Here is a 22,581-nt window from a genome sequence, read left to right as displayed (position 1 = left end):
AGACAACTAAATCAGAATATAGTTTATAGTAAATACTGCAAATTAACATGCAGTTATGAAGCAAAAAATAATGTCTGTTATTTCAAGTGTGTCACTTTGTTTACAGGAATTCACATTAGAAAAATACATACTTGCTTTTACCCTCCAAATGATGTCTGCTTCAGTTTTATTTATTTATTTATTATTTTGCATGCCTTATTTCAGGATAATTACACAAGGGAAGTGGTTTCATTGCAATGAATAGATGCAACAAGTGCTATACATCTTGCTACCTGTTCACCAAGCATGCCGGTAAACAATCTTTTATTTATTTTTTCAAGATATACGACAGAAAATATGGCAGAATGAAAAAAGTTAAATTATTTAATAGGTACAACCTATTATCTTTGTTATAGTGAAAAGTAAGCATTAAATGTTCTTACTAATTTGACACAAACATCAAGTATTAAACACTTGCTAGAAGACATGTTCCCAAAACTGCACTGCATGCATGCTTAAACTTTGGGGAAAATGATTACTATCAAGTTTCCACCTTAGTTTCAGCACTAAATGTTTAAACAATAGAGTCAGTTAGTCGAAACAGACATTTTAAACCTACAAGTCCAGTATGATCTTATATATGTGACTAGCCTTTTATGTACAGTAGTTGTATGGGCGTCTACTATTCTGTTGTCAAAGTATTATCATGCCCAGATTTTTTTTACAACTCTGACACGCATTTCCAAGCCGTTTAGTGCAGCTTTATACGTGTTTAGCCAGGTTTTGTGTGTGTGTGTGTGTGTTGCTTGCATCCTTCAATCACTATGATACATACTACTAATACATAAAATAATAAAAAATGTCAGTTTAGCACTTATTTACAGCAAAGACATACAAAATGTAGCAACTGTACAATAAATTCATGCCATGATAAATAATTAAACTCTGCAAAAGTTTTTTTTTTTTTTCTAACCACTGGAATGAAAAGAATTTCATTTATATAATCCTGGCACGCCAATGCGGGTGTTTCATTTCAGACTTCACAAACAGGCCTCTCTGTTGGCAACGGACCATTGGTACGTTGTATAGAAGTTAATCTACTAAATGCCTAATAATACTTGTAATGTTCAACACATTTACAGTTTTATGTTTTTAACTATTTTCTCTGCACTTCTTCCCTCTTGCTCAACCTCTGTCCCTGTGTAGCAAACGGTTGAGGTTTTGCTACGCCAACCACACTTGAATGTAAAAATTATTTGCCCCTCCCATTTGCTAGATTTCTATTTGCTTGTACACGAATTTAGCTCCAGTATTGCAACTGGTTTGGTCAGTGAAAACGTCAATCACTGAAACAAACTAAACATAGATTCCTTCGTAACTCACGGCAACAGGTCACTAAGAAGATACAGAATGGGCCGAAAAAACGACAGTTGCTATGTGTTATACATGTGTTTTGTTTTGCTACTGTAGCTTGTTTGTTTTTTAATCAGTTTTAGTGTGTTTTTGTATTTGTTTTTGTTTCGTTCTGCTACTGGAATGACTGCGCTGGTGTACGCTGAGGGAGCTGGCTAGGAATTCATTTATAAAAAGGACGTGTATGTAATATAGCACAAGAGTTGTTATTAGCTTAATCCTTACACAATATGTTTAGTTAAAAAAGATTATACCATACACACATTTAAATCAAATTAAAGACAAAAAAGTAATAGATAACTTAATACCATATGCGATTACTATGAACGCACATTTATTATTGCATTCAGTTTGATAATGCAATCATAAATTACCACGTCATACATTTGTTATTTATATTAGTTTAGAATTATGTGTTTTTACCTAAATCTTAAAGTTAATTTAAATATCGCGGGCAAAGCTGACGCGCATACCATTCTGCACCACAGCTGAAAGGAGCATGCTAATGACATCAGCCAGATTGCATGGTAATTCATTATGAATCTGATCAGTATTCTTGGAATTGGTGGCAAATGGAGTTAAGGGATACAGATACAAATAGACATTATGTTGAAAGACTGACATTATTTTCTGCTCTGTTTGCAGCTACAGCAGGGTTGGTTGCCTAGGTAACAGACTCTGTAAATTGAGCTGCTGCTGTGTTGATGATACAGAATTCCTGCTCCTGGGTAAACCTAAACGTACCAACATGAGAGGGAACGAAAAGGAACGTCGAAATAAGTAAGGTATGGAAAATTAAAAAGTTGTGTAATCAAATATTTATTATTAATGTGTGCTCCATTTTAGATATGTCTGTATGCAGCTAATACAGAATAATGACCTGATGTCTACAATGACCGGAAAAGCATAAGATTATGGCCCGTGCTTAAGTACATTCATTTTAAAATTGTACCGTGTATTTTAAGGCAAGTTACCAGTATATTAAAACGGCTTTTCATATGTCTCCCTGTCACTAGGATCATGCCTTTAACATCATTAGCCCTGTCTGATTTGCCTGTTTATTTTTGGAGTGGAAAAGACGCCTGATCTGATGCACAGTTCACAAATCCGTGAAACTGACATATGGGCAGTTCTGGACAATGATGCTTGACGTTTACAACAGTTTACAACGGCAATAATTCACAATGAAAAAGCTATTTAGCTTTGGGAAGAAAAATAAAGGATTTTCTCCCAATACTTCTGATACTGGCAGTGTGGTGTCTGCTGGATATGAGCTTAAGGAAAAAGATCTAGGAAAGCTACACAAAGCTGCTTCTACAGGGGATCTTTCCAAGCTGAAACAGCTTGGAAAGAAGCATGACCTTAGCCAGCTGGACAAAGAAAACAGGTAAGAAGTGTGTATGGTTTTGTTGAAAGCCATTAATAAACCCCTAGTGGAGGATGTCGTGTAGTGGTTTAGCTTATTTAAAAATTTAAGTGGTCACTCATGTCATAACAGGAAAATATCAAGCAAAAAGGTAAATCAAGGTATTTTGTCTGCAGCTTACCAAATGTACCTGATAAAATAAGAAGTATAATATAGGTGTGTGACAGAAGCTAAGTACATTATTTCTTTGCACAGTTGCAGGACACATGGCAGCAACATACATCAAAGTATTTTTGAAGTGCCATGCTGTATGTGGGTGTATGTTAGGTGGTCATGTGTTTTGCAATATGTTTATTTTGTACTGTTTTTTTTTTTTTTTTTGTATTACTCTGCATTACAGTTGTCAACAGTGGACAATTGCATTACATTTTGTAAGAGTCTAAAATGGTGCTGGTTTTGTAGACTTCATTTATTTGACAAGCTGACTCAGTTGTTGCATAAACAGGATGAAAGATGAAGGCTACCAGGCCTTGTTGTTGTCAAGTCATGTCCATTACAATCTGTTGCTTAATGTAATAGGCGTATTGCTTTTTATTACGCTATATAAGAATTTGGCAAAAAAAAATAATAATCACTTAATCCATTTATGTAGATTTATTTTTACTTTGACTTTTTATTGTTTTATAAGCCCTGACTTAGAGCATACTATTGTAGCCATAGGATATATTCTTCATTCAGGTACATGAATACGGTATTCAAGCTATTTTATGCACCTTGATTTTATAAAAGTTTATGCTGATTTGTTTTGCTATAGCAATTTACTGCAGTCCTTGGTAAATGCAATATGAAGATTGGTTGATAAGATCTTTAGAGGCTTAAATTCAAAGATATTTATTACATGCTATGAACACATTTTATTTGCTTGCAAACTAATGGTGCCCAAAATAAATTTTTGAAACTGGAAAAACAGTGTGAAAAAGTGTGTGGCAGAGAGTGCTTGGGACATATTATTGGTGTGGCAGGGGTAGACTATATACAGTAGTGGAGGCGTATCTGTCACACTATTCAGTTTTAGGCTACATATAGTTAGAAAACTTTTATTTTTTTTTTCAATTGTGATAAAACGTGATGCTTCTTTTTTTGCAGCCTTGATGGGAGATGTAGTTCCTAACAGTACTTGTTTTAAAATAGAAATGTCCTGAATTGTTATAAACATTGTAATGAAAGTATTCTGAAGAAACTATTGTTTGACATTTGGCTCTTCTTTTCGATAAAGCCAAAGATATGCGTCTGCGCAATGCCAATGCCTTTTTTTATGAAATTATTTTTCATATATATTTTTACTTGAAGACTAAATAAAGTGTTGCACGGTACCAGTGCCAGTGCCGTGTGATGGATGTTAAACTGCACTTGTGTGTTCCTCTGTTTCAGAACGCCTTTACATCTTGCCTGTGCTTATGGGCATGCTGATGTTGTACATTTTCTGACGGAAAGCAAGGCCAAACTAAACCTCTGTGATAACGACAACCGTTCCCCATTAATGAAGGTAGAAATGTGCAGCATGCCTGGATAAGCCTTGAACTGGGACACCGTGATTCACTACATTACACATGCAGACCGTCCTGCAACATGAAACGTTTATAAGCAGAGGGTTCATTTTTCATTGATTTAAATTGTATGGATAATGGAGCACATATGAAAATAAGTTGACTTCTGTATATCACAACAGTGAAACGTGAGTCATTTATCTGCATTATCAGGGAAGACATCTGGAATTGTGCGCTGATAACTTTTCTTTATGCTGTCATTTTTAGGCAGTACAGTGCCAACAGGAACGCTGTGCTATTACCCTTCTGGAACATTCTGCTGATCCAAACCTTGTTGATATCAATGGAAATACTGCCCTTCATCTCGCTGCCCTCATCCCTGCCATCTCTATGGCCGTTCAGTTGCTGGATCATGATGCATGTGTAAATGCTACAAACAAGGTAAGGCATATCCATGGCAAGGTTTACACAGGACTACAGTAGTAAACTGTCCAATTCTAATAAAACTTTCTAAAGGCATCCATTAGCACATGCTATTCATATTATTTAATATGGTGGTTTTATATATTTTTTTATGTTTTTTATATTTTTCTTTAGGAAGGCTGTACCCCCCTGATTTTGGCTGCTACAGAAAATCATCAGGAGATGGTTGAGTTTTTATTGAAAGAAGGAGCTGATGTAGATGCAAAAGACAAATCAAAACGGTAAATATATTAATGTTGTCATTTATTACATCCAGTAACTTAGAAATGGCTATCTGCTGAAACACAGTTTAGTTCTGCAATAATGTCCTATTATAATAATAATAATAATAATCATAATAATAATAATAATAATAATAAAGTTGTTTTTAAAAGGTGGAGCATGAATATTTGATCCTGGGTGGCAATCAGTATGCCCCCTGCTGGAACTTTTTTTTTCCCAGTTGTTCAGAATTGATACCAAAGAGATTGTGATGAACTGTGCCTTGTATGGCAGCAGACTGAGCTGAGTAGAATATTATGCAGGTCAGAGAGACAACACTTAAGTACCCAGTCATAGAAGATGGTTCATTGGTGACTGTATCTCAAAACCAAGGTTCAAATCGCAGTCACTACTTACTTCCCTATAATGTTTTGTTACATTTCATTAAGTATCCATGTAAGGGGAGCTTGTATTAGTATGCAAATCTTCTGGCTCCACCACTGCCATGACACCTGCAGTGTTGTTTAGATTCCTCCGGCAAAATGTACAGCACCATTATTGGCCTGTGGCGTAAGATGACTACCATCTGATTAATGCTCGAGGTATTAGCTTAATACTTGGTATACATATGATTCCTTAGGTCAAGTTTAATTGTGGGTGACATTCATGAAAACATTAAACTGTCACAAAATGGTTTTTGCAAAGCTCATGCTGCCACAATGTCAAAGCCTTGTTAGTCATAAACCATTTGAGGTAGTGACCTCAGATCTGCAGGGTTGTATAAACATTGCATGCTAAATGTGTTGCCTACCATGAGATTGACCTCTGATGTAATAATGCTGCCATATTGAGCTGCATAGATACAGTTCACTTATTATTATTGTCTTAATGTTTAGTACTCAAGTTGTGATTTTAGATTTTCTTACTTAAGTTCTGTTATCGGTGTTATCCAGTAAAAATGAACCCTCTTATGCTGCACTGCTTTAACCTCTGGCCAAGTCAATGATACAGGGACCTATATTTTCCACTATGGGATATTCACTGGAAAATTGTCCCCTCCATAGTAAATGTATGGGCAGTTTGCCCACAGTGAAGAATCACTACATTACTTGTTGTATCCAATGAACATCAGCCCTTTCAGATCACCTGATTTCAGACTGTCTTTACAAACTGTATGATACTCTCCATCAACTACAGGTTTTGTTCAGTAGAAATTAAAGTTTTCACTGCCAAATTTTTTCTAGCCTCTGGATATATCAACGATAGTCTCTCACATTTCACAATCCCATTTCTAGTTCAATTTATATTGAGATTGTATGGCTCTGGTCTATAGGTTTGCTTTGTGCAGTATTAATTGACATCACAATACTGTAATAATAAACACTTTTGAATACATCTATTTCCTGTAGATCTCTAACAGGATGATTATTTTTTTATTAGGACATCATTGATGATTGCTGCTAATAATGGGCAAATTAGTTTGGTTCGGTTGCTCTTACGGTACGATGCAGATATTTCCATAAAGGATGATAAAGGTTGGATAGCTGATGACTATGCAGTGATGAATGGACACCACGCGTAAGTATTATACCACATACTGTAGTTAGAAACTGTAATTAAAAAATATTTTAAAGTGTAACTATTCTGTGGTTCTCTGGTCATACTGTATTCGGAGAAGGATGTGTTCTAATTTTAAACGAGTATTTGGAAATTGATAAAGTATGATTTATAATTGTTTTTGGTTAGTTGTTCACAGCATTTTAGAAAAATTAAAACAGGTCAGACACCCTACTTTTTATTAAACTGCATACCAGTAATATTGTCTTTAATCCATCTTAATAACAAAATGCTTACTGTATCTACATAACACTTAAGCAAGTATACTGAGCATTAAAAGAAACATATCACTTATATTTGAGTATCAAAAGAAACTTATCACTTATATTTGGAAAAAATTCACTAGATGTGATCAAAAAATGACAAACTCTGTTTCAGAGCAGGTGCAGTGACTATTGTGCTGATTAACAATTGACATTACGAAGATGCTGCAAAATGATCTGTCGATCTTGGGCAGGTGTTGTGGCTCTTGGTCTCCCAGTTCGTGGCCTGTCATTGACAGTGTGTGTCTGGTTATACCATCTCGCCAAGTTTGAAATTGCTGACTGAGCACCCAAGGTGGCAAGCCACATTACACTGCCCTAGTCCAGCCTCCAACATGCCGAATGCATGAAGGCACTGCTCTCTTGATAGATGTGGCATATAGTTTTTTTCTGTGATTTTTCTTTATTGCTTTTATTAAAGCTTTCAATTCAACAGCTAAAATCACTCCATATCCAGTGTTCAATCAACTGTCTTACTAAGCGCATATGCTTCTGTGATAGTCACACAAGCGTGTCATGGTCAAGGATGAATGATCGAATGATTAAAAAGAAACCAAAAATATTTCGTTAATGTCCATCATTCCTATATACCTTATTTGTTTAAATAAAGGTGTTACAATAGTGTTAAGTTTCTTTTGATGCTCGGTATACATTATTTGTCTAAATGGTTCTTGTGTCACATATTTACCAATAAACAGACCACCTAGTTTTAGTATCTTCTTATTGGATGATAATTGCTAAAGAACATTTAGAAAATGTTTTGCTTTAGTTAAATTATGATGGTGTATTTCAAACATGCGTTTTTAAATTCCTAATTGTTTTTCAGTTGTTCACATCTAATAATTGAGCATGGAGCAAAGAAAAGACCACCCCAATCCCCTCATTTCTATGGTACTAGTAAAGTGAAGGGTTCGTCTGTGTTCAGCAGTCCAATCTGTGGTACTGAGTCAGGTTTTGCTGTGGGTGGACCAGCTACAGATAAAGAAGGTGAGGTAACTGGAGGGTCTAGATAGTTTCTGTACAATCTAAAGTACAGCTTTTTTTGTTTTAAAGGGAAATGGAAATAATGGGCTAAAATAAGTAATTAATGGAGAACTGTTTTTATGAGAAATAAGTCTTTGCAGTAAAGTTCTATTTACGCAGCATGCAATACTGTAATTTTTTATTTTTAGTTGGATACCTGGATACATTTTCAAATAGAGCAGTGAAACATATTTCTATGTTTGTGCAGGTTTTAATTTTTGTTTTATTTAATTATCTTATCATAAATAAAAACCATTGTGCGAGAATGGCACAGAGAGACAATGATCCTTGCCATGCTATGCAGCTTTTTTATTTGATTTGTCTGTTAAAAAAAAATCCTACATAGGGGAAATAGTTGCTGTATAAAGTGGATTGTTAGCTTTAAGGTGCACCACCACCAAAGCATGAATAACATGAAAAATTGTTATTCCATAAATGTGTTTACATAATGATCAAAGACCCAATAAATTGCAGATTACAATCTTATCTTGATGGATTACATTTTCAACATGCAGTATACTATAAACCAGACTCGACAGTTACAAGAAATACATATTCCTTTAAATGCAGCCTTCAGTAAGGTTATCATCATTTTGGCACATTGAGGAATCTTGACCCTAAATTATGCAGTAAATTTATCCTCCTTTAAAATACGTTTAAAAGAGCGGCATAAATAATGACATTTGTTTGTTCTCAAACTAAGAATGAAAAGTCATTATTGTACTCCATTTTTGTATTTATTGAGTTTTTATTTCTCATTAATTTGTACATTTATTTTCTGATTTTAATTGTTTCATCTCTTCATGCCTTTCCCTCTGAATGGATCTAGAATTTCAACAGTCTGCAAAGCAACAGTCAGGAGCAGGTGATTCAGGGAAAGGTATACTAGTCATCATAGCTGTTTAGAAAACATGAAGTATCACCTTGGCTCTCATAATTCTAGTCTTCTGAAGTCCTAGTTTTATTCATTTCAAATGTTAATTGTGTGAGTTTGTATAACCAAGATGTAATGCTGTTGGATTCAGTTGTGGTTTAGTGATTTGTGTTGTTTTCATCTGCAGTTGACCATATAGTGTTCTGCTCAGTTGTCTAATATTTTGCGTATATTTTTCGGCAGGACAAACAATTGACACAGTAGAATCTCACTTATGTACATTATTTTTTCATTTTTCTCTGTTCCATGTAGTTGGAGACAGTCTTTCACAAGAAGAATCCGTTAGTAGGTAAGAAAAGAAAATTAGGCCTTAATTTAATTGTTTTAATTGTCAAACTTTGCACCAAACTTATTCAGTGTATTGGTTTTCTTTTCCAGGGTATCAGAGAAGGATGGGACAGGAGACTCTTGGCCTTCATCAGATGAAGGTGAAGAATTGGATTTTAGCCCAAAGGTACAAAGTTAAAATACTGGTATATCCAAAACTGTAAAATCGTATAACAAACATCAGGATTTTTAAAGGTGAATCAATTGTCTCATTTTATAATCGCTTCATTTTTACAGAAACTACAAAAGCCAAGCTTGACAAAACTAATGAATGCCTCCCAGAAGAGCAAGAATAATGGTGATTTTATTGATTTGTTTTCCTCGTAAATTATTAACTGAGGTGTGCTTTTCTATATTTATTTATTTAAGTTAAATCATTTTTTCTGCTTTGATGTAGTTAATGAGAATCGTAATGCCAGACCCCAACCTGTAGAGCATTCAGAACCTTCTATATCAGGAAGTGAAGGAGATACAGAGAAAGAGAGTGAGAATGAAGATGAGAGAGACCATTCCCCTCCTAAGGCTTTTCCCACCTCCCTTCACCCAGCAAAACCTTCACCTGCCTCCTTTTCCAAACTTCCTCGGATGACTTCCACCCCTCTCCAAAACGCCAAACAGGTAAAGTGTTTGTTAATAACTCAACTAATATAATTTCCTTTTTATTTCTTTTTTTCATCCATCATTTTCCAAGGACAGGAACAGTGTATGATAAACCTGGTGTTTTAGAAAAGGCCACAACAAGCAGGCAAAGTAGTGCTGAGCAGGACGAAAATGAAAGCGAGAATGAAGAAGAGGAGTATGAGGACGACGAAGGGGATAAGGAAGAAAGTGACAAGGAGGATTTAGAAGATGAGAAGGAAGCAAGTGAAGATGATGACAGAGGTGTAGCAAGTCTTGAGCATGAAAATCATGAAAGGACTCAAATAACAGTGGCTAATCCCTGCAGTGTAGTAGGTGAAACTATTGAAGGACAAGAGACAATTTCAAGAGACTTGGATGAAACTGCTGCTAGTCACATCTGTTGCAAAAGGTGAAGTGACTGCAGGAAAAATAGTAGCAGGAAGAAATGAAAATGTGGCAATAAATGAAGTTGTAGCAGATATTGTTGGAGAGTACGGTGTTTCAGTAAATGAAGGTGGTGCAGCAGTTAAAGTAACAGCTGGAGACCAACTTGTTGAAGAAGATCAAGATATTGAAGAAAATTAAGTAGTTCACTATGCTGTTGTGTGTCATGAAAGCTTGTCATGTCATAATGATGATGGAAATACTAAGAGCCCTGACAGGAAGAAGATGACTTTAAAGATGAACACCCTGAGCCTAAAGCTGATTGGCAGAAAATGGAGGAGACTAATGATGTCCCTGTTTCATTAATTATTGGGCACTATGAGGGTGCATTTGATATATATAACCACTGCAAATTCTTGGAATGAGACAGAAAGAAAAAAACTGTAAAGCACAAGAGTCCCAAATAGACAATCAAATTGAAAACATTGCTTGTGAAGAGAACAGTAGAAATGAGGAAGTCAGTCAAAATTCTGATCTGGAAATCCAAGGTATTCAAAGCAGAGTTTGCAGCAGCTCTGTTTTGAGCTATTATAAACACAAGGAAGACAATAAGGAAAGTGGGGAAGAATCTGAAGAAAGTGTACAGGAGATGAAATTGGAGGTTATACATACAATTGGTCAGACATAATTGAAGACTCTGAGGCAAATATTATGAACAGTAGAAAGGATATCAATGGCAAGGAAAAAATGGCATTAAAACCAAGTCCATCTGAAAATGAACAGGATTCCTGGGACACTGATCAAGAAATCCAGAACTGTAGTGAAAAGCTAGTTCAGCATATGGATAGGGAAGGGGATGATTTTAAATCTTGTCAAGAAAAAAGTGACTTGTCGCATGGCAGTAAAAAATGGCATGAGGTTGCGTATTCAAACACAAATGATGTGGATGTGAACAAAAGTTTAGAAAAGGATTCTAATGAAATTGAAGACTCTGAAATAATAAGTTGGGATGAAGACAAACACCACCAGTGTAAAGAAGCAGGGAAGTAACCAAGAGAGAAAAGATGATGATGACGATCTCCTAGAGTCTAGCTTTGAAGAGAAAGGGAATGTAACGATACACTTACAACAAAATCACTCAAAATCAGAGATTACCTGGGGTGAACGTTCAGGTTGACCCCAAGAACTATTTGTTTTTTATGTAAACATGACTTCTCACCCTGAGCCACTGCAGATGGACCAGGAAAACAGGGTGGTCGGAACTACAGAAAAAGAAGACAAAGTGAAGATTTTAAACTGTTAAAACTGGGTGCTGAAATGGTGGGTGAAAAGAACAGTTAGTTGCATCCAATAGTTAAAAATGGAAGTACTAAACTCTTTGATTTATATACTGTTTAAAATGTGTTTGTTTTCAATTTAGCACGTGTAGAACGTGTTATAATTTTTTTTGTTGCACCTTTAGGAGGAGTATTCAGAAGCGGAGGAAGAAGATGAAGAGGAGGAATGTGAAGATCTTCATATTTCTGGGAAAATTCGAAAAGAATCTGGCACAGTCGGCAGTGCTGTTCCACAGAATGATTTCGATGAAAAGGGAATTCCTGCAAAAAATATAAAAAGAGGTAAATTGTAACCATTTGAACTTGAATATGACATGTGATTAAATAAAAAGAGGTTTGTTTATTTATTTATTAAATTTTTCATATCTGTAACAACCTAATTGGTGGCTGTTCCTAATATAGTTACTTTGAGTTGTTACTGTGCTTCTGGTCATGTAGTGTGAAATAGATATAAAATCTCCCAGAGCTTTTAAGAAACTGCATTATAGGCACTTTAGTTTGTGTTTAGATTTGATCTGTTGTCCCAATCATATTTGCTTGAATAACTTATTCAAACACACTGACTTTAAAAAAAAAAAAGAAAAACAATTAAACATACAATATCAATACAATAACTTAGTTCATTACAGGATAACAGGTTAATTTGAAGAATTGTTAGAATTATAATTGACATGTTCCAGAGTTTAAATAGATAACCACAATTTAAAAAAAGGAAAATGCAACATATATTGTACAGTACACCCCCAATTCAGAATACATTGGTATGTCATATTGTGCTTATGTAAACTAAACTTTATAACACAGATTTTTTGTCTGAATTGGGGCTAGAATCAGCCGAGGAGGATGAAGACTCTCCCTGGGACTCCGAGGTAATTTGCTAGATTACCGCTATGAGTTACATGAACTGTTTGTAAATATATCATATACTGTAAAGTAGATGCGGGGGGGGGGGCATCTGATTAGATAGCATTTTTGGCAGTCTGAACAGTTTGGATGTGTTTGAATAATTTTTCGTCTGTATAATAATAATTGTTGTGTTATCCCTCTCTAAATATACACTTTTTTTAATAGTCTGCTTCTGGTAGTCCAAGGAAACAACAGAGTGGTACCTTAAACCCTGCAGTTAAGACAGAAACAGTGATGCACAGTATTTCCGAAGAGAAGAATGAAGGTAGTTTTTTTTTGCAGCAAAATGCAGACTTTCTGTACCAGCTTTTAGTAGTGATTTGCATGACATCATCTCAACTATAGCATTTCGTGCTTTACTCAGTAGGTTTTATAGGTGAAGATTATGTGATTTGGGAGAAATACAATTACCTTTGAAACAGTTTTATAATGACTGCATAATAGGAAAATGTACTTTAAGGTGCCTGTCCCGCTGACTCGCATACTTAAAATATGCCTGAATGTCTTTTTTTTTTTTTTTTTTTTTTTTTTTTTTTTTAACTATGTCTGGTGAATGGAAACTTTTATGGATACACATTATGTGTTTACTAATGAAGTTTATTTCTTCGGGTTGGACATTTGTTACATAAAGTAGTGAATACAAGGACACTGCTTCTCACAGTTCTGACATGTAATTGACTGAGATTATTTTGATTATTTTGAAATCTTCTTTCATGTCTTTAATAGCCCGAGTCTAGTGAACCCAAAGAAATTTATAGCCTGATTTGTATTGTTCCCAATACAGTTCCTACTTCAGGATGCTACAAAAAACTGCGCTTTTTACCATATCCATTAAATCACTTCTGCACATTTTTTTTTCTGCACATTTTACAATTTTTAGATTGTATTTTTATAAGTTGGTGCTTAAAAGTACTTGCAAGTACTTTTAGTGGTTCTCGCTTTTTGATTGTTTTTAGGTGTCTTAATCCACACCTTTTACCCAACCTTTACACATAGAGTATGTGCAGCTTGAAAAGATTCTGTTGCTGTATATGTTATCAGTAATTAATTTTACTAGTAACCTTAGTTACATTTTGCTGTGTGAATGTTGTAACGGTATCTATAACGTTCCTAGCTAATATTTCTGTTAAAATTAAGTTAAAAACTAAATCTATAAAATTCCTTCCCTAGACATATTTTACATTCCTTCTTTCTTAAGAGGATCAAGAGACTATAGGATGGCTGTGCTAGAGGACTCAAGGAGTCTAGGCAGGCCAGTGAGCCGATTGAGATTGGGTATGGATCTCGCTCTTAGCAATTAGTGTTTCGCAAAATTTTGCTTTAGAAATTCAAAAAAGCATGATTTGTCAACCAGGAAGTTTTGTCCTTAATTCAGATGTTCTATGTCTTTGGTGCCTGATAGGGCTTATCGCAAAAAATCATCCCCACTACTGATCTCTCAGTCCAGCATGCATTCGCATGTTAAAAATAACCTCTCCATTTAGTTTGGATCATTGTACTATGCTGCATATGCCATAAGTGGTGCATGATTTTAAACTACAGAATTATTATTCTACACATAAAAAAATATAATTCTTTAGCACTTTTTTATGTGCTGGATTTAAATTTGTTACAATGTCTATTACAGATTTAGGAAGAAATTATACTGAAAAGCAGAAAGATGTATTGAAGACCCCTTTGAAAATCAAAGAGACTATTTTTTCCAGTCTAGCTTTATCCAAAGAGACAAGAGAAAAGCAGAAGACTGGTATATATTTATATTTTACACCTTACTGACAATAATATTGTATTATTTTTCTTGATTCTCATTACCAGTGAATTATTTTGGTGCCACACAAGGCAGAATGCTTTTCACCCGTGATGCAGTTATTTTTGTATATTTATTTCACAGACTTCATGGAGGAACTTGGTTTGGATGATGCAGATGATATTGAAGGTAGATATTTTTAGAAAAAGAAAAAATATCACTATGGTGTTTTCGTTTTCTTGATTTTAAAGGGTTACAGAACACCTTCAGTGTTTACAAGCAATGTGTTACTTTATCGTTGCTGTATCTTGTGTTGTCTGCATAACTGCAATATAATTAATACCATAATTACATTTTTTGATTTTTATTCACACAACATGGGTCCAACACATTTGTTTGCCAGTACACAGGTCATTATGCAAAAATGTTTTTTTTTGCACAAAGGTGCAGTCTCAAGATCTGAATGAAAGATCTAAATGTGACTTTTTAATAGGCTTATGTGTTTTTTTAATTTTTTTTTTCTTTTTACCCTTTGAAGAACATGAGAAATTGTCTAAAGGTCAGTGATATCCCAGTATGTGTGCTTTTGCTTTGATTTGTTTAGGCTTTCTGTTTTGGTTCTTGAAATTCTTTGCTTAGAAGGCAACAATAGAATAAATGTATTCTACCTTTTAGTCATATTACAACGTAGACACAAAGTAGCTTTGATCCCTGTAGTTTTTCATTTTTGTTTTGAAATACTTTAATTAGTCTGAGATTGCCTAGTTTTGTATTGTTTTCTTCAATTTCTTTATTTTTATGTTTGCAATTGCAGATGCTTCAGATTGGGACTCTGCTAGCATTGCAAGTAGAAATCTGCCTGGCTGTAAAATCACGTCGCCAGTTCATGAGGAAATAAGTGCAAAACTGTCAGAGCCAGAGTTATCCACACCACAAAGGAAGACCCAAAATGTAGTACAGTGTGCCAAAGCAGATCAGGAAACCACTGCTGAAAAGAGCCTGTCTCCCTCAAACTCTCCTCCACCGCCAAGATCCTTTCGTTCTGTGACACAGCCACCACCACAAGCACAACCGCTACCATGTTCTAAGTTATTAGCTGTAAAAACAGATAGCGAAGAAGGTAAACCTACATTGAATATTGAAATGTGTTCCAGTAAAAGTACTCCAGTAAAATAGAGCCATTTAAAACAAACCCTTTCATCGAATTGAATTACCAAACTGCTGGATCAGGTTGGGCTTGGAGAAGCTTGCATACTCCTGATCTGTTTTCCCTACTTGTAAAACAGAAGCTACTATGTGAGGCTGGGGTGATGCATGTTTAAAGGGAAGTTTGTCAATTCTAATTCACATTTTAAGTTATTGTCAGTTTTATTCTCTTTGGATCATATTTTAACTGATAAATGATGTCACCATGTCTTATTTTGTTTATGCTGCTACACAACTAAATGCAGAGATATTTGCTGTTTTTTAGATTCATATTGGGATTCAGAAGATGGTGGTGTTCCATCTGGTAAAGAAAAGTCTGGGAGACTTCCGAAACTTCCAGTACAAAACTGTGCTACCAGTATGCCAGGTAAAAAAAAAAAACATTTGTCTTGTTTGCATTGTCAGTCAGTAGTAATGTATTTGTCTAACCATCTGATTAATTGCAGGTCGGAGTGTAACAAAATATTTTATATTTTTAATAGCAAAACAAATTCACTAGTGCAAAGTATTTAACAAATACTAGTATGCATTCAGGTGATTTTATTGATAATAACTTAACGCAAGAACTCTAAAACCTAGCAGTTTTCATCAAAATGTTTTATGCTTCTCTTTTAATACATTATTTAGCACTTCAGCTGGATAGACATAAATTATTATACATTTAATTGGATTTGTACTGTTTGCTGTTTTGGTTTTGCAGCATGCAACATATGATTAAAGGTTTTAGATTTAAACAATAAATGATGTGTGTAAGCTGTGGGCTGTTTTGATGTTTGTTTCTATGAAATCTTGTAACTTCTGACTGCTTGTTGGATTGCTCAGAACATTCAAATACAGCTTCATAATAGTGGGGGAGAAGCCACAGTTACAGATGTGTGCACAATCATTTAGCTAGCTTGATGCAGTGTATGTAATTTTACAATTTTTTTGACATTTAAATTTTCCACAACCCTGTAACAGAACCTAGTGATGAAGTGTTGTCCTCAGAAGAAGACGACCATGAAAACAGTGCTCACCTAAAAAAAGAAGTTAAACAGGTAGGCTGACAATTAAAATGTCGGATATTCTCCACATGCCTTAAGCCTCCCCTGGAAGGATGTGCCTTTTTTGTGCTCTGTGCCAATCCTGCTAAATTGTGTGGTGGTTTTGAGATGTTTGCAGCTGTCCAGTGTCCAGGACCAGGTGAACTAAACAACATTTAAACCAAGGCCTCCCTAGGTGAAAGGCTTACACATTTAACTGCAACAGCATAGACCTCTGGCTACGTCACTTGTAAAGCTCACACATATTTTAGTAAGTGTGTAATTTTAAACCATAGAAAACATTTTTTGTTTATTTAACTTTTCATATATCTTATATGATTTATGTGTTTTGCAGTTGGAACGTTCAGCATTGCATAAATTATACCTAATATAGATTGCCAATGGATATTAAAATGTAGTCACTTACTACTTAAGTGAACATACGAAATAAAAAAAAAAAAATATATATATATATATATATATATATATATATATATATATATATAATCAGGCCAGGTGCTTTAACTCTACTGCAAATTTTGTACCACTTTTTCAAAAAAGGAAAATAAACATTTTAATGCTCATAACCACAACTTTCAGTTGAAATGCAGAGGAATCAATTAAAAGATCAAAGGGGAAAATAAATTTAATGTTTTAACATTGAGTATTAGTTAAGGATGATAATTTTAATGTTAGTTTTAATTAAATTTTTTGGGAAAATTTGGTGCATAAGCTGAGTGAATCTGACCTTAATTTCTCAGATATTACTTTTATTTGCTTAAAATAATTGCTTTGTGCTTTTGAACCTTCTGATGCTGCCTTTTTTTTGATAGTCTTTCTCTATGTGTCTACCAATGCTGCTGAAGGACAAAGAACAGTTAGAAACCCCTTTGGCAGTGCTAATTAACACAACTCCTGACGGGGCAGACCAAGCAGATAACCTACTCAAACAGCAGAACCAAGAAGGAAGTGAAAATCAAACCACAGATACAGTGTATCTGTCTGCAGCCAGCTCTGCTGTGCCATGGGAGGAGAGATATGAAAAAATCTGGGTAGAAAACGAAAAAAGAGAAGTAAAATCCCATTACAAGGATGTAGCAGCTGAGTTGAAGAAGTTGTTTGGAGAGATCTGTTTGGAACAATCCAGCAAGCCAAGTTCCATATCGACACATTTAAGAGTAGATCTTAATAATGAAGATGATTCTAGTAATGGTGAGATTGTACACCAGATGGCAAAGACCCAAAGTGGAATATTGCAACCGATTCTAGAACAGGAGTCCAGTTTAGAAGAATCTATTACAGAACCCTCTAAGCCAGAACTGAAAGGTAGTAAAATACCAGATAAAGCAGTAAACTCAAACAAACAAGCTGAATATCTCTCTAAAGAAGATGAGAATGAAATACAACCATTAGTACAAAAAAGAGAAAACAATATTGCTGGCTATGACACAGACCTGGACTCTGGTTCTGAGCAATGCAGCCTTGATGGAAGTGGTTCTGTTGAAAACAATACAAACCCTGGCCATAGTAAAAACTCCAAGGAAAGAGACGATGACAAATACCGAGATTTTGTGAATACTGGTCAGAAGAAAACTCCATTACCTGAAGGTGATTTTGAACTGACCCCCACCTCTCAATCCGTTTGTGCACCAGCTTCTAAATACCCATCAGATGATGAGCTTCAGGAAGATATGCAGAGGTTTAATAATGAGGTAGGGATGCTGAAGGTTGTATTCCTGGCTTTGGAGAAAGAAAAAGCGCAGCTACAGAAAGAGGTAGAGGATTCTCCAGTCCATTTCCATAGTTTGTCTTCACCTGGCATACTTCAGCTACTTGTGCAAGAAAGGGCCAGTTCCAAATTGTGTACCTGTTTGGGCAGCAGAGGGATAAATGCAAATTAATAATTGTGTTATTACATTTGTATTTACCTGCCTAATCTTCTGAACTCACTGTTGTTTTTTCTGCATGTTCTTCCACAAACATTTTTTTCTTCTTGTTTGCTGCAGTTCATGTTGTCATTCTGTATGTTTCACTTTAAAGGCAGCAGTATCACCAATTGTTTGTCCAACTGCATTTACTTCACGTCCCTCCTCCTTATTGTTTTGAATTTAATTTCATAACAGGGGGGTTTCTGTGTCCAAATCGCCCAATTTCTGTCCACATACTTGACAGTCCATGCCACATGTCATCCATAAGTATTTTGTCACCTGTGGACCCTCTCATTTGTGTGTGTTAATTGTTATTTATACTGCACAATTTCTCCTTGTCTTTCTTTCTGTAGCCAAATGAGCTGCCCATCCACGTGCCTGATGAGTATTCCAGCTGTGGCTTGTAGAAATAAATTTTTAAAAAAGTATATTGGCTGAGCAAATAATTTATAAAGCAGCTGCTTCATATTATCAATTATGCCTTTCCTTGACACTCAAGTTGAGTTATGTTCTGAAAATGATAAAATTTTGTCTTGTTGATAGTTTGATCATACATTTTTGGAAAGCATTAAATACAATCTAAATGCTTTTACTGGTCATGGTTTGTGCTCATACATGTATTTGTAAATTTGAAGCTATCATTTGGGTAGCTGTTTTCTTATTTAAATCTGTAAAAACTGTGTTTTTATATATTTCAGTTCATTTTAAGAGGGACTAAAGATTGCCTGTTTGAAGAGTAATGTCATCGGGTTTCTGTTTTTACTTTGTTGTGCATATTTTTTTTATATTAACAGCTAGCCTACTAAAATCTGTAAATGTACTAACTTTAGAGGGAATTTGGTTTATTTGGGGATATATAATTATGCATCACATTGATGCCTGTACCCAAGGTAAATCTTATGGTTTAAAAAAAATGCATAATTAACTAAATGTGTTAGATAAGTTGTTGTCCTGCAAATTAACTGAACGACTTTCAGATTTATTATTTTTTGAACAGCTAACAATAATCGATCACATTGTGCTTGGTTGTCATTAGATACATTTTCTTTGTATTTGCAGGTTGAAGGAGAAAAGAAAAAGAAACTCCTGGGAATGCAAAAATCAAATGCAATTAAGAGTTTAGAGGGACCAAGAAATGTAAACGGAGAAACTGGGGACGAAACAGAGAAGATTATACAGCACAAAGCCATGCAAAGACTACAGCCTAAAAGAATGCAAGGTTCTGAAATACTAGACACTTGTAATCAAAAGGACCAAAAGCAGCTCTACAACCCAAGGAGTAATATTAAACAAAGAGCAAATGGAACACAAGCTAAAAGGTAACTTTTCTGATAAGTTATGCATTCTGATCAATGCTTTCATATTTATACATTTAAATAAGATCAAATATGTTTGCATTTAAATATTTCTCAATACAGTATTGAAATGTGTTTATTTTTTTATTTATTTATTTTTAATTTGAGTTGCATTTTAATGTACAGTAAACAGATACAGGTATACCAAAAAAAAAAAATAATCTAAAATTTGATTTAAAAAAAAAAATCTAAATTTAATTATGCAGAAACAAAGGGATGCATTTCAATTGTAACATTTTGTAGTACCCAAAGAGTTAATGTGAAATCCTGGATCTTTTAGAGATGACCTTTTCTCGGATGAGGATAATAAACGGATTTCAGAACTGAACACAGCTGGCAGGCAGCCACAGCAAGCTACCTTTGTTAATGGAGATCAGCTTTCTGTATTTGATGATAGTACTTTAAGTGAGATGTCAGAAGATGGAGGAAGGTATAAGCAGATATACTTTTTTTTTTTTTTGTAATGTTGCAAAAACATTTTCGTGGTAGTTTCAGTTATATTCAGATTATGTAGGTCTGGTACACTTGTATGCTTATATATAAAAAACATTTGAGAGAGCATGTTATAAATATGGTTTGTGAAATATCATTGTCAACTCACACACGGATGTATCTTTTTACGAGATCTAACATCAGCTTTATGAAATGTGAATACTGTAGGTGCATAAACCTTTAACCTGTTTGTATAACTGTCAAGTTTGAATAGAAAATTTTGAATAAGTTAATAGGGTCTGATGTAACAATCCTGACAGCATATATTTTTGCTTGACTTTAGGCCAACAATACCCCACAATTGGAAAAGCAAGGTAATATAAAAGTCAGTAGATCATTGCATAAGGGTATAAGCTTCTCACAAAAAATCTTTATACCAGTTTACAGTATATGCATAATTGCATTGGGATAATCCTGTTTTATCATCTAACTCCATGCAGAGCAATAAACAAGTGGAAGTTGCAGATGACTTTGATGACTTCACCCAGTCCTCTGACACTGCTACAGACAGCATGGAATCACCTACCTTAGGATACAGAAATGCGTCTTTGTTGATTAAGCAACTTGAAACTGGTACAATAGGTAAACATAACTTAGGGCTACTAACAGAAATAGTAACACAGAAACCTGAAACATTCTGCCCCTAGTGGATTTAAAAAAAAAAAAAATGTTTGCAGGGGGGTAGTTTAATGGTTACACTGTGGTGTACCAGATTTACTTGGGTGATTAAGTTGATTCAGAGAACTCTATCCAGGCCACAGATACCTTTTCTCAAATTCCAGATTCTGTAACTTTGGTCAAAATTCAGAACATGTTCCATGAATATGAGCGCACCATTGAGAGAGAGAAAGGGCGCTATAGTCTGCTGTCAGATAACATCGCTCAGCAAGTAAAAGAGAGGAAAGAACTACAGAAGGCACTGGAGGATATCCAGGAAGTGAAGTCCACCCTGGAACACCAGCAGGTGGAATGGGAGACTGATCTTAACACCCAAAAGTAGGATTTCTTCTTGCTTGTCTTTTTATTTGAAAAATACAAAATACACCACTGCTGTTTATGCTCATACTGGTGATTTTTAATGGTTTGTTTCCTACCACTTGTCTCTAAAATATACATATATAACTAATATGAAAAATATATACTATGTTAACTATGGTAATAGAATGCTTTATGCATAAAACAAATCCTTGTGTTATATGTTGTATATTTTTAGGTGAACAAATATTCGTGTAAAATATGCCTTCCTGTGTGTAACACTTTCCTGTTTGAATTTTTGCACTTGGTGCAAGTACAGTACTATACACACAATGAACCTGAAACAAAGACATGGAAAAGAATAGCTCCAATTTCCAAGCCCCAGATAACAGGAGCAGTATGGCCAGTTACATGTTTTTCACCCATTAGCAGCTTGTTGTAATAGCACTGGAATGCTGTATGGTTGGTAAAAAGTTCAAGACCCAGTTGGATGCCCTGCATCTGCAGTCTATCATGTTCAGTAATCGTGTACCGCACTTCAAATAAGCCAGTGACTTAACCGTGTTGTTGTGTTTTTTTTTTTTTGTTTTTTTTTAATTCCAGGTTTATTCTGAAACAGGAGCAGGAGAAGCATAAGAATGCTGAAATGCTGTATGAGAAGAGCAGAGAGCAACTGCGAAAGAAAGAGGAGCAGTTCCGCAAGGAGGTGGAGGCAAAACAGCAGCTGGAGCTAGCCTTGAGGAACCTGGAGATGGAGATGAGAGCCTTGATTAGTAACATGAAGCAGGTGTGAAAACTAGTCATTCATACCAACAGTTGGAAACTGTTCAGTGGGGGGGTCATACACATAAAAACACATGTGCAAACACTTGTTATCATTTAAATGGTAGATTTACCCCTCCCCCTCAGTTTTACACCAGTCATTGTTAAACAAGCACTTTTTTGGGGGGAGGGGGGTTGCCTTGATAAATACCATTTTAATTTGTTGGACCCGACTTTATATCTCAGAATCTTTAGCACTACACTTCTTGTGACCAGCAAATGCTATACAAACCCACATACTCAGTCATACACATCAAATCATGTTTCGGCAGCAGTGAGGAAACAATACACTTATACAATGTGACTGGATATGACAAATGTCAATAAACCGAGGTCTGGTGATGGGAACACGGTCCCTGCCAGGCAGGCACGAGGGTCAGGAGCACGAGAATTAACACACTAGACTAGCTGTGAAGAATTTCAAAGGATAAGTATCGGGCTGTCCCGGGCATGTAGGCACTTGCATGTATGCTCATTTTGAATGGAAATATATATGAAGCTGTGTTCAAGTTAAGCTGCTTCAAATTACAGTGCTTTTTAATAATAAAACAATATATATATCAAATTTATTTTAAAGTGTCATGTTTAATTAGGCAAATTAGATCATGCATTTGATGATCTATATCTAGACAA

The 22,581-nt window shown here is 35.1% G+C and overlaps 1 protein-coding gene across 8 annotated transcripts in view; it reads left to right on the top strand.

Annotated features, from left to right (window-relative positions):
* The first annotated feature begins 1,341 nt into the window (after window positions 1-1,341).
* The window catches only part of LOC121319890 (ankyrin repeat domain-containing protein 26-like), a 34,798-nt gene continuing 13,558 nt past the window's right edge, over window positions 1,342-22,581 (top strand). The window contains exons 1-30 of one of the 8 annotated variants that reach the window (XM_041257823.1): window positions 1,342-1,574; window positions 2,038-2,177; window positions 2,409-2,779; window positions 4,190-4,304; window positions 4,573-4,746; window positions 4,903-5,009; window positions 6,430-6,567; window positions 7,696-7,856; window positions 8,722-8,772; window positions 9,079-9,115; window positions 9,205-9,280; window positions 9,391-9,451; window positions 9,551-9,771; window positions 11,621-11,777; window positions 12,324-12,364; window positions 12,567-12,666; window positions 13,572-13,676; window positions 14,029-14,148; window positions 14,293-14,337; window positions 14,687-14,707; window positions 14,963-15,268; window positions 15,620-15,721; window positions 16,315-16,391; window positions 17,210-18,088; window positions 19,364-19,623; window positions 19,940-20,089; window positions 20,435-20,465; window positions 20,592-20,733; window positions 20,934-21,147; window positions 21,730-21,913. In XM_041257823.1, coding sequence (XP_041113757.1) covers window positions 2,577-2,779; window positions 4,190-4,304; window positions 4,573-4,746; window positions 4,903-5,009; window positions 6,430-6,567; window positions 7,696-7,856; window positions 8,722-8,772; window positions 9,079-9,115; window positions 9,205-9,280; window positions 9,391-9,451; window positions 9,551-9,771; window positions 11,621-11,777; window positions 12,324-12,364; window positions 12,567-12,666; window positions 13,572-13,676; window positions 14,029-14,148; window positions 14,293-14,337; window positions 14,687-14,707; window positions 14,963-15,268; window positions 15,620-15,721; window positions 16,315-16,391; window positions 17,210-18,088; window positions 19,364-19,623; window positions 19,940-20,089; window positions 20,435-20,465; window positions 20,592-20,733; window positions 20,934-21,147; window positions 21,730-21,913 — 4,278 coding nt within the window. In that variant the 5' untranslated portion in view covers window positions 1,342-1,574; window positions 2,038-2,177; window positions 2,409-2,576. Of the gene's footprint in view, window positions 1,920-2,037; window positions 2,178-2,408; window positions 2,780-4,189; window positions 4,305-4,572; window positions 4,747-4,902; window positions 5,010-6,429; window positions 6,568-7,695; window positions 7,857-8,721; window positions 8,773-9,078; window positions 9,116-9,204; window positions 9,281-9,390; window positions 9,452-9,550; window positions 9,772-11,620; window positions 11,778-12,323; window positions 12,365-12,566; window positions 12,667-13,571; window positions 13,677-14,028; window positions 14,149-14,292; window positions 14,338-14,686; window positions 14,708-14,962; window positions 15,269-15,619; window positions 15,722-16,314; window positions 16,392-17,209; window positions 18,089-19,363; window positions 19,624-19,939; window positions 20,090-20,434; window positions 20,466-20,591; window positions 20,734-20,933; window positions 21,148-21,729; window positions 21,914-22,581 lie in introns of all 8 variants that reach the window. The other 7 variants (XM_041257825.1, XM_041257822.1, XM_041257826.1 and 4 more) reach the window with 7 other exon arrangements.

Source organism: Polyodon spathula, chromosome 8, assembly GCF_017654505.1.
Source record: "Polyodon spathula isolate WHYD16114869_AA chromosome 8, ASM1765450v1, whole genome shotgun sequence".
In the NCBI taxonomy this organism is placed as follows: Eukaryota; Metazoa; Chordata; class Actinopteri; order Acipenseriformes; family Polyodontidae; genus Polyodon; species Polyodon spathula.
The sequence above is the reverse complement of the archived record's forward strand: the minus strand, read 5'-3'. Positions and strand labels throughout refer to the sequence as shown.